Here is a 12500-nt window from a genome sequence, read left to right as displayed (position 1 = left end):
TTGGGAACATGATATATAGTGAAACATAATGCAAAATAAATCATCATTTTCAGTAACCCTCGTAACGAAAATGAATAATAACTGTTCAATGAACAACACATAATTTTCTTCGGCTACTACTGCACAGTTAAAATCGGCCACTAAAATTAGGAAGCAAATTGGTCCGTGACTGTTGTTAATGCAGGCAGGCAATCATTATCTCTTTCCCATTACAGGTTGTTCAAGCTTTCGTGTCTTGGGCTTCATGGTACCCTTGGAAGACACTCCGCACACGCTCAAGTGGTGGCCAGAGGACAATGCCTTGTTGACGGTCAGGGGCCCTGGACTGCCATGGTTGGGAGAAAAACTAAATGCATCCTCTTCATCCTGGCACGAAATCGTCACGAGCGGTCGTAAGTCTTTCTTTAATTAAAATTAAGCCATACCTTGTCGAAACAGCTATCACAAAACGCATCGCAATTCTTAAGATGAAGTGAATAACTTAATATTTGCAAATCCTATGTCAGTCTCTAACTCCTAGAGCACACCTGGAGACTCGTCGAGCAGACTGTGTCAAGTGGCTTGTCCAGAAGACTGGCCGAGTCAACCAGGCGGCTCACAGAACGGTCCTCGAGTGTCTTCAAAACATTAACTCTATGGAATTAGATTAGGCTGTACTAAGATTATATCCTTCATTGGGGATCATTCTTTATGATGTGCAATAATTCCACCGAAAAGTCTTGCTTAGACATATACATTTAAATATTCAATTCGGATTCTGTAAATCTGTAGTGGCGGCATCCAATGCTAAAGAGTATTGTAGTTAATAACCCCCACATTATTTTGTTCTACAGAAAGCACATGGAATGTTACACTACTAAAAAAAAGTAAAAGAAAATGGACTCTGTGAGTAGGTGGTTAAATGTAACACAAACAAGTCTCGTGAATGCAAGTAAATGTATACATAGGATACAGGTGAAAATAATAAAGGACACTTTAGATACTGTTTGGTAGAATAAAGATTTTTTCTTTCTTTAGTGCAGAATATAATCTAGTTTATAAAACATAAACAAACACATTGTTAGTGTCTGTGTTTACAAGGATCTCTCTCTCTCTTTATATATATATATATATATATATATATATATATATATATATATATAGAGAGAGAGAGAGAGAGAGAGAGAGAGAGAGAGAGAGAGAGAGAGAGACAAATACACAGATTCTTTTTATATATAATATAATTAATGTTATTCCTCCATCATAAAAACATCCAAAGAGGATGTGATCAGTTTATAGTCAAGATCGGGTTGCATTACTAATTGTAGAATGCTTAGATACTACAACAATTATCATTGGCTATGATAATTGTTATAGTCCTTTTATAGTAAATTGGACTATCCATACTTTCTTATTTACAGAAGGTAACAATATATTTACAACCGTATTTCAAGTCCCTAGCGCGCCCAGTACATGACATGAACATGCTGCGAGTGGTATTCTAGAGGCGCGTGTTCGTTTCAAAAGCGTGACTATAAAAAGTCGTGGTAATTGCGGTGAAAGTATTGGAACAATCTTGAAAACTCCGAGACATGGGGTGGGCTTGTCATGATAGTTACCCAGCCGGAAAATGCATATTTTTAGTGTAAGCTTCATACCTTCGGAAATTGATATCTATATTAATTAATATCTATATTGAATATACTTGGCAGAATTGTCCCGGACTTGAATTACATTTCAGGAAAACATGGACTCTCTGTTGATTTTGAGTTTGTTTACTTTTTGGCGGATTTTTCAAAGGAGAGTGAAGTTAAATGAATGGTAACAGTCGTCAGGAACGTCAAGTTAAAGCATATAATTATATGAAATATGTATACATTAAATCTATATGTTATATATAGAAGGTACGCATATATATTCAGTAAATATACACACAAAATAAGGAAGATCTTTACATAAATTCACGATCCCTTTCATCCCATGTTTCGATGTAGCGTAGACTAAATTACCAACCATGCGTTCGTGAAATAGTTGTCAAATCTTTAACAGGGAGCAAGCACAACAACTGATTCTTTCCAAAATTGAACTATCTTTTGTTAGTGCCACTTGTGACTAGTTTCTCTTATGAATTTGTCGTTTGAACAGTGTCATTCATCCGAAACATAATGACTCTGGAACGGTTGGTAAACCTGAAGCAAATGACACAGACGTACCACGCTTTCGAACACGGCATTGTCACAAGGACATTATATAGCCACGCCACGCAGAAAATCTCCTAGAACACGACTGATAATCTGACACTGATGCATAAATGTATAGTGTATCATACTTTACATTTACTGTTAATACGGAATATTGAATTTATAGTATTTCTGTAAATCTTGGTAATCAGATATATATGTTCCAGGACCAAGGTATTGCGTCTCTGCACCTGCACTCCGAACCGACGAGAGTTGCGGGCCTGAGCAGTACCTCGAGGTTGAAACGGAGCGACCAGCTTCTTGGATGCTGAACTGTGGCAATTCTTCGTGTGGTTAGTAATCTCAGGCCTATTTCGTCCATTCCTTAGCAACATAGACAGGTTTTATTTTTGAATTTTTGTGAAGATTCCCTCTCTCTCGTCAATATTGGACCGGCGGTATTTTTACATGTGTATGAAATGAGCTAACTTGACCGTGATTTGCATAGTGAGATTAGGTTGTGCCATATATAATTAAAATAATTTTGAGGGTTCCCAAAATGATGAAACTTTATTTGTTTGTTTTATATACCTTTATTTTAGTTGATGAAAATTTATTGTTTTCGATAAAATATAAAGAGCGAAAATTATCGCCCCTCTTTTCTCTCCCGAGAAATATAGTCTTTTTAATAATGATGGTAGTGACGATGTTGATGATTATAATGAGACTAATAGTGATGGTGATGATGGATGATAATGGTAATGATATTAATGATAATTGTAATAATAATGATAATAATGACGGTGATGATGATGATAATGATAATGATGGTAATGATGATAATGATAATAGGAATAATAATAAAAATAAAAAGGATAACAATAATATGCTTCCGGCATATCGCTTCTCAACAAAAATGCGACCAAACTCACTACCATCGGTCAGTAATTATCCGGTCAATATATATATTTATATTAGCTTTAAGAAATTAATTCCGCAAGTGAAGGATGTTTTCAGCCGACATTCATTAATATAGAAATTATTTATTCATTACATTTTCATAATATCATATTATTATGATGAAAAATGGGAAAATGTTTTTCGAACGATTTTTTTTCTTGTCATTTGTGAATGATAAAAGGTAGCTTAGATATATCGACAGAAAATGTTTTTTTTTTTTTTTTTTAAATAGAGTTGGTGTTTCAAGGCTGTAGACATAAATGTACATCCATGCAATTACATTCAGATCCTGCAACGGCAAACGCAGAAAATCATGTAGATATCTTTGTATTCCTTTATCCTTTTTCTTTGGACTTTAGGCGGATTCACTTACCAGTAAGACATAAAAAACGTATAAACAAAAAATGTATTCATATAATATCCTATAATAATTGTAACAATAACGTAATATTATGGGTCCTCTACTTTTTTTCTTCAAAATTGTAGGTCAAAATAATATGCATCCCAGATACCAGAAAGAAAATCATGATGCAATTTGCTGCAGATGCACACTCCAATGGCGGCATACGCTACCTTTTGTTATTCCGTGTGACTTTTATTGATCCCCTCTCATGAAAATTCCTACTTTGTAATAAGTTCTTGACTTCACTCGTGAAAAGACTCTTTGTAAATGGCCGAAAGGTGCGGTCAGCAGGCGTTTCTCGACAGTCTCTCGTTCAGGTTGAGGTGTCACGGTGAAGGTTCAGGTTAACAGGGTTTTATTCTTTGCAGCTACAGTACAGAATGCCTAGTGTCGTCCCTTAGGCGGCTTAGGCCGACTCTACCGAACCAAATATGGTAGTCCAGGCCTCCGTTGACGTCATGTAGGGTCTCTCATGACGTCATGCAAACAAGCCTACGGGCCCGAATATAAACGCTCCCCTTGGTGAATCTCACCAGACAAGGAACACCAAGGGACGGCACTCGGCATTCTGTACTGTAGCTGCCAAGAATAAAACCCTGTTAACCTGAACCTTCGTCTGGACTTCTCCTCGCTACCAAAGTGTCACCGTGACACCTCAACCTGAACGAGAGACTGTCGAGAAACGCCTGCTGACCGCACCTTTCGGCCACTTATACTTTTCCTTTCTTTCATTTTTGATAGTATGTGTAGATTTTGAACTTTGTACTTAAAACACCCTTTATTCTTATTTTAAAAAAGCCATAGACATAAAGCAGCAAACCGTAGCCATCTTACAGGGCGGAAAAGAGAAGTAGAAATATAGCGATGTCAGGGGAACAGACGGCCTGAAGGCTGCGGGATATTCCGCCTGAAGCCAGGGAAACATTCACTACAGTTACAATGATTCATAGTAAAAATCCATATGTCATTGTCGTAATTGCTTTAAACATAACTGGAATTAATCATGATAATATAAAAATATATATCATAGATGTAACATATTACGCAAGTTAAGGTATGTCGATTAATAATTGATCTGATCTAATCATAATAAACAAAGGTTATTATGATTATAGATGGAGAGATCATTAGGATGGTCTGCTGTGACATTCTACACGATCTCGGGCAAATTGCAATTAAAGAAAAGACCCCTACTTTCTGTTTGTAGTTCCAGCTAGTGATATTTCATGTATTTATAACCGCTACCCTTGCTCAGTTGAAATCCCAGGTTCTGATCTGGTAACTTCTACCTTATAAGTTCGCAAATTCCGTGTTTCAATTCCAATCGCCGTGACAGTAAATCTGAGCGGCTGCGCGTTATCCGGCATTTGGAAAGCCTTGCCTGTGGACGGTGAAAATGGAGAATAATATTGTACTGATACCAAGAAAATTCATCCCACACGTTAACTGCGGTACATATGATTTGACTGATTCTTCTGATCCCGTTGCAGGATGTTACACTCAGCGGCTGATCTCACTGCGGTTGTCCCTGGGAGAGACCAACAAGATTTACTGGTGGCCTGCCACAGCCTCGGGACTGCGGATAATTGGACCTGGAGTTTGGAAGATGCTCCCGGTGAACAACTCGGCTAGACAGCGTTGGCACGATCTTACTATCCGGCCTGAAATGAATGGTATGTCTCCTTTGTTTCAATTCCGGACAAGCTACTGTTCAGTATAAGTCTATATATTCAGGTATAATTATGGATATCTGTGTTAATTGGCATTAGCAGTTGATGCGGTAGACAATCTTAAAAAGTCCAATCAAACTGCCAATATCAAAATTGGCGAGTGTTGCGCCTCACCTCCGTAATCGGTGCTGCAATGCGCCAATGAAGCAAGGATATTCTTGATACTCTATTTTCTCCAGAATCATCAAGTCCTTTTCCATATTTCCTTTCCCTCAACCCCAACCTGCTAATTGTGCTTGGCCTGCAGGTACCTCGTGTAGTCTTGTCAGCGCCAGTCTTGGAAAGAACTTCACCTGCAACCGCGAAGTCACGTCTTCATCCAGCATGTATATTCAGGGCAGTGATGACAAAGGCTGGACCCCGAGCTTTTGGTCATTCGGTTGCGCGGAGGTTCCACGAGGTAACTTTGAACTTACGTTTGGGTTTTAGATCAGCTTGTAATGCGCGAATGCTGCAGTGATGCTGTAGTTATGTTGACAACCATTGTTGGCGTCAGCAGCGTCATCTGATGTTCGCCTAATCTTTAGCGATTTAAAAGAAACCGTTGTTTCCAGCATGTGTGAACATGGCGACGAATCCAGCATTGGCGAATCCAGAATCAGTATCAAGGGCAACAAACATAACAACGACGAAAGTGATGAACGTGACAGAAAATCCCCTGATAACATAGATATATAAAGTCTATAAAGGTATGCGACTGCGACTCTTTGGGGTGTGTGTGTGTTTGTATGTGTGTGTATGTGAGAGAGAAAGAGAGAGAGAGAGAGAGAGGGAGGGAAAAAGGGAGAGAAAGAGAGTGTGATATAGTATATGTGGAATGTGGTTAAAAGTCAAAATAATTGTGAAAGAAATTCTCGATCTTTCCGGAGATTTGACTTTATTCCGCCGATAAAGGCAAAACAATAAAATATTCCCCGAAAATAGCAGAGATTAAAGATGTTAAATGTTTGTGGCTATCTATATGTAAAACATTTTGACCCAATTTGTCGGTTTGCAAGCTCAGAGGAATAATGATTGAAAAAAATAGGATGCGCTACTGCATTGCAAATGTCAAAACTATAAATAAGAAATGCAAACATAAATCTGAACTGCTTAACGAAAAAAAAAAAATATTGAGTCATTCTGAGTTGATTGTTTAATGGCACAATCCATGAGATACTGAGCAGTGCAGGCTAAGCTTGTGACAAGTGCACCTCCTTGTATCACAGCTCGGTTTGCATGGTAGCTTAGCATCGACAAGATCATTCATGCCTCCCACCTTGCTCAGTGAGTGTGCGTAAGTAGTTTATCTATATGTCTGTCTGGCTGAAGATCTTCCTGTCTACCTATCTTTCAGACTATATGCCTGCCTTTTGGTCTCGATCTATCTTCCTGTTATTAAAGGTGAACTGAAAAAAAGGTCAATAACACAATAGAGGAGCTTCTTTTTACATAGGGATTATCACGAGTACACTGAAGGAGGGAAGCATCACCCCTATACAGAGGAGTAGAAAAAGTTTAAATAAGAAATAACCAGTGATGCTAACTTGTCACTAGAAAAAAATCAGAAAGGATAGAGAAAAAAAAAGTTCAGCAAATAGCCCATGAATATACACTTGGACTTCCATGAGACCTGGGAAAGCCCAAAATGAATGAATAAATAAATAAATAAATAAACTTTCTTCTGTTTACAGAGATGGCTGGAAAGGCACTTCATTGGATGATCATTGAAAATTTGACACTAAATCCAAGTGAGAGATAAGAAGGAAGAATACAATAAGGCATTCAATTTTTTACCGATATGAAAGAACATGTGCTCAAAAATCCAAGTTAAAGGAAATGCAAATCCAGTTTCTTAATGAATGGTCCACAGCTTTTTAATAGTATACTGAAGAATATTACAAACATAGATCAGTGCACTGTGGAAGAGTTAAAAGAAGATTAAACAGCTGGTGAAATTCAGTACCGGATGAGCCATGTCATGTAACCACAAGCAAACGCACACATGCCTCTGTTAAATAGCCACAAATAATGGTAGAAGCCTAATATTACTGAAACTTATCTCTAGAAAACATGATGCATGTAACTTGTAATAAATCTGAAAATCACATTCACTTTTTTCACCTTTGAATCCAGTATCAATACCAGTACTTGTAGAATTTCCGGTATCAAGTATGTTATTGAAATGTTCAGTATTTCTACATACCTAATATAGATAGGCAGATATAAGTATATATCATGCAGGGCCAAATGTATATTGTTCTGCCCGCAAAATCAGATTTTGAAGGTAGTAACAGCCATTTTCCACACAAAAATTAAGATATTACATTTACTACCCACGAACAACAACAACAAAAATAAAAAAATGTTAAACGTTATGATCCTACTCAGTGTACCGTCGATTGTTCGGTGAGTGATTCAAACTGATTGCTTTCAAGCACTGGAATAGCCTACCATTTCAAAACAAGCGTTACGTACAAGTTTATCGTGATGCCATCTTCATGGTAGTATTTGTTTTTATTTCATGTTTCTCGTGCTATTTCGAAAATAATGATCAAACTGGGGTATAAACGAATTTTTAACCACAATGTTTCACGTATGTTAATTTGGAATGTTGCAAATCATATTATACTGCATATGTCACGAAATTATTTAATCGACCAATAATACCACTACTCTACGTCATTCACAAGGTCACCTTTAATGCTTTCGATCCGTACCACCTTCGCTGCCACTGGTGTATAAAAAGTAACGCATGAAGAGCTGTCTCTCTTACATATACCGTACATACATACATTCACATACACAAGATCATTGTTAGAGAAAGGGGGATTAGATACTTAAGGAGTGGAAGTTTGTGGGAGTTCGTAAGCGTCATTGCAGTCTTGCGTTGTAATATAATTATACAATATTAATAAACATGAGTATGATAAGTAAGATGAAAAAATGAATACAGCATGACCTTAGTAAGGCAAGTGAGGCGGACATCACCTGGGCCACGTCATCATCACTCGGAAATTATGAACTGGGTTTGTAATTTTAGAAAGATACTTTTCACCTCAATTTCGTTTTGAGATGAATAAAATATTGACCCAATTTTGACCAAATAAAACCGAGTTTTTACATTTCCATCTCAGAAGGATGAAAGGATGGAGAGCAGGAACCAATATTCTCAGAAATGCTAAAATCGAAAGAATAGAGGAGCATTACCCACCGTCAAATAAAATTATATATGTATAAATATATATATACATATATATATATACATATATATATAATGTATGTGTGTGTGTGTATGTATATATGTATATATATGTATGTATATATATGCATATATATATATATATATATATATATATATATATATATATATATATATGTGTGTGTGTGTGTGTGTGTGTGTGTGTGTGTGTGTGTGTGTGTGTGTGAGTGTGTATGTATGTATGTGTATGTCATCATCATCATCATCAGCCTGTATCATTCCACTGCAGGACGTAGGCCTCTCTCAATCTTTTCCAATCATTCCGGTCTTGTGTCCTCTGATTCCAGTTTACTCCTGCGAAATTCGCTATTTCATCCCGCCATCTAGTCATTGGTCTTGCCCTGGGTCTCTTTGTGTCGTGTATTACCCATTCTGTTGTTTTCTTTGTCCACCTGTTGTCCTGTCTCCGATATATATGTCCAGCCCACTGCCACTTTTTCTTCTTGATGCTCTTGAGTATATCCTCTACTTTTGTTTGCTGCCTGATCCATGTGGCCCTTTTCTTGTCTCTTAAGCCAACTCCTAGCATAAGCCTTTCCATTCCTCTTTGGGCGCTTACTAATTTCCTCTCGAGTGCCTTCGTCGTAGTCCATGTCTCTAATCCATATGTTATGACGGGGAGGACGCATTGGTAAAAAATCTTTCTCTTTAGACATAGTGGCAGACGACCTCGTAATATATTACTATGTGTATCGAAGGCACTTTAACCTAGCCTGATTTGCCGTTTTATCTCGGCTTCGCAGGATGTACTCGACTGGATGAGTTGCCCTAGGTATACATACTCGTTCAGTGCTTCTAGTACCTCGCCCTGTATTTGTATTTGCTTAACTGGGGTTCGACTGTTGAACATGACTTAAGTCATTTTCATGTTAATTTTAAGGCCAATCTATTTAAATCGCTTATTAATTGTTGTAATTCATCTGCTGACTCGCCGAAAAGAACAAAGTCAACTGCAAATCTTAGATTGCTTAAGTGCTCATTCCCTACTTTAATCCCTCTCTCCTTCCAATCTAACTTCTTGAATATTTCCTCCAAGCAAGCTGTAAACAGCTTCGGTGAGATGGTGTCGCCCTGCCTAACACCCTTTTTTATTGGTATTTTATTGGTTTCTGCGTGGATTTTGATGGTCGCTGTAACATCTCTATATATATTCTCCAATTATCTGCAGTATATTTCCTATACTCCTTGTTTACGAATTGCATCTAGTACTGCAGATATCTATACCGAATCGAATGCCTTTTCATAATCTACGAATGCCATACACAGGGGCTTCCTATATTTGTTTGTTTTCTCCCTTATTTGAGCTAGTGTGTGGATATGGTCTGTAGTTGAGAATCCGCTGCGGAACCCTGCCTGTTCCCTGGGTTGTTTTGAATCTAATGTATCGGTGATATGGGCTGTGATGATTTTTGTGAACAGTTTATAGATTACTGAAAGGAGGAGGCTTATAGGTCGATAATTCTTTAAGTCTTTTGTGTCTCCCTTTTTGTGTATTAAAATTATTATTGTGTTTTTCCAGGCCTTCATGAGTTTTACCGACGCTTAGACATCTGTTGTAAAGACTGGCCAGTTTTACTGCCGCAATCTCTCCTGCATCTTGTATAGGATCTACACTAATGCCGTCTTCTCCTGGTGTTTTTCCTCTTTTTATGCTTTTTAGTACCCTATTTACTTCCTCTGCCGTTATGTTTGGAACGTCTCCAATTGTTGTGTTTGTCTCATGTGGTTAATCGTTTGATTGGTATAAGTCACGATAGAAGTCTTCTATTACTTTCATAATTTCCTTTTTATTGTATGTCACCTCTCCGTTGGGTTTCTTTACTGCATACATTTGTTTTTTCCCTATTCCGAGCCTCCTCTTTGTTGCCTTAAGGCTGATGCCGGGAAGAAGAGCTTCGTTTATTTTTCGTATGTTAAATTTACTTACATCCTCTTTCTTCTTAATCGTCTTAGTCAGCTCTGTTGATTCTATCTTGTCTCTGATTGATGTTATTTTCATGTCCCTACGCTGTTTCATAAGTTCTTTTGTCTCCACCGAAGGTTACTGAACTTTTCTTTTTCGTCTTTACCCCCTATTTCAAGTGCAGCTTCCGTTAATATCTCACTGAATTGGTTGTTCATTTGGTCTGTGTCAAGATCTTCTTCGAGAGCTGAGTATTTGTTTCAGATGTTGATACTGAATTCCGTTGATTAGATTAATGAGAGGCTTCTGTATGAGCTTATTTCGTTCCCTTCTTAGCTGTAATTTTACTCTACTTCTGACCAGTCTATGGTATGGATGAATGTATTCATAATTTTAAGGGATCGAGCTTCAGCGAATTCTATCAGCCTTTGCCCTCTCTCATTTCTGGTGCCTATTCCATGTTTCCCAACCGAGGTTTCTCCATCTTCCTTTATTCCTATCTTGGCATTAAAATCCCACATAATCACGGTAAAGTGGGTTTCTGCTCTATCGGTAGCTGCTTGTACATCTTCATAGAAGCTCTCTATCTCCTCATCACTATGACTGCTGGTAGGAGCATACACTTGGATAATTTTTAGGCTATATCTGTTGTACAGTTTCAGTATTACAGAAACTACTCTTTCGCTCACACCGTAGAATTCCCTAACATTATTTTCGAGTTGCTTGTGAACTAAGAAACCTACTCCTGATTCTTGTTTGCTATCCAAGGGTTTACCTCACCAATATAATGTGGCCATCATATAGTAATTTCTGCTCTTTGCCTAGTCTCCTAACTTCAGAAAGTCCTACAATATCCCATTTAATAAATGAAAGTTCCTCAAGCAGTGTCAAAAGATCAGATTCTGTTCTCAGGGTCCTTACATTGTATGTGCATAAATTCATCATCTTTACACGGCCTGGGTCTAACCGGATATTTTTAGCATCCTCTACTCCAGAACGATCCTGATTGCCGCTGTGACCAGGGAATGAGGGCCGTTGTCTTGACTGGGAAATCATATTTAAGAGGGGTATGGCCTGATACCCCCACCTGTCGGCCTTATTTGTGCATGGTAGGGGGAGTAATTTTAGTCCGGAGGCTACCATTAATCTATAATAACACGTTTGAGTTAGTCTCGCACGTTATTAGGAGATCTTTATATCCCCCGATGTATCTCACGACCTTCCGGTCTACTAATGTGAGAATAGACATTTGATCATACATACGTGCATGTTTGCATGTTTATGCGCGCTCCCGTGCCCGCACTTATATTCATTACTATATATAGATTGTGCCCATGAGTGTACAATGTAGACGCATATATATATACAAATAAGCAGTTATAGACATACTCCATTCGTTTGTCTACACCCATATGCATGCACTCAGCACCCGTACATAACAGCGTCCACACGTGCACACACATGCACGTGAATTATAATGTGCCCATGCATTATAATTTGTTTAAATATATAAAGTAGGTAATTACTAGTTGGTACCTAAGCCGTTTGGGCGTCCTAGTGTGACCTTGACCGTTGGGCTTTCATTACAAATAATTTTCCAGACTGATATTCAGTCATGGTTGCATGATTAGATTTATGAACACTGAAAACATAACATATGTGATTCTATAGTATAATGTACTCACGAACTAGGAATAGATTTTACTCAGGTCAGATGTTGGATGGTAGTTGATCACCTTTGACCCTTGGCACTGGTGTTAACGTGGCATCTATGGGAGCGTTAAGTGATATTTGACTCATTTTCTGTTGGTTTGCTTGGATGGTATGATTTTATGTTAGAAATATAATCAGACATCCTCAGATGTTTTCACACTGCATTATACTTGCAAATCACTATAATAGATGGAATAACTCAATGTTTCCTTCATTTATATTGTGGCACTTTTTGGCATCTCACTGCCTTTGAAAGGGCTAGCCCTCTTGTGGTATTCTTTCTTTTTTGAATTTTCTACAACACTTGTGTAATTTCTTATTTCTTTTTCGATCGCATATGCACTCTAGACATTCACAGATATTTTCACCTTATGCTGTGCCACCACCGATC

At 37.9% G+C, this 12500-nt stretch overlaps 1 protein-coding gene across 1 annotated transcript in view; it reads left to right on the top strand.

Moving 5' to 3' along the window:
- LOC122263767 (uncharacterized) overlaps positions 1-7339 on the top strand; it is a 25462-nt gene extending 18123 nt beyond the window's left edge. Inside the window, exons 8-13 of the mRNA XM_086552623.1 lie at positions 216-392; positions 2387-2512; positions 5013-5195; positions 5500-5652; positions 5807-5941; positions 6926-7339. Of these exons, the coding sequence (XP_086408749.1) occupies positions 216-392; positions 2387-2512; positions 5013-5195; positions 5500-5652; positions 5807-5922 (755 nt within the window). The 3' untranslated portion in view covers positions 5923-5941; positions 6926-7339. The remainder of the gene's footprint in view (positions 1-215; positions 393-2386; positions 2513-5012; positions 5196-5499; positions 5653-5806; positions 5942-6925) is intronic.
- The last annotated feature ends 5161 nt before the right edge of the window (positions 7340-12500 follow it).

The sequence above is a fragment of the Penaeus japonicus genome, unplaced genomic scaffold (genome assembly GCF_977035675.1).
Source record: "Penaeus japonicus unplaced genomic scaffold, GWHDUDI00000001_assembly GWHDUDI00000027, whole genome shotgun sequence".
In the NCBI taxonomy this organism is placed as follows: domain Eukaryota; kingdom Metazoa; phylum Arthropoda; class Malacostraca; order Decapoda; family Penaeidae; genus Penaeus; species Penaeus japonicus.
Note: the sequence above shows the minus strand (reverse complement) of the source record. Positions and strands in the feature narration are given on the sequence as shown.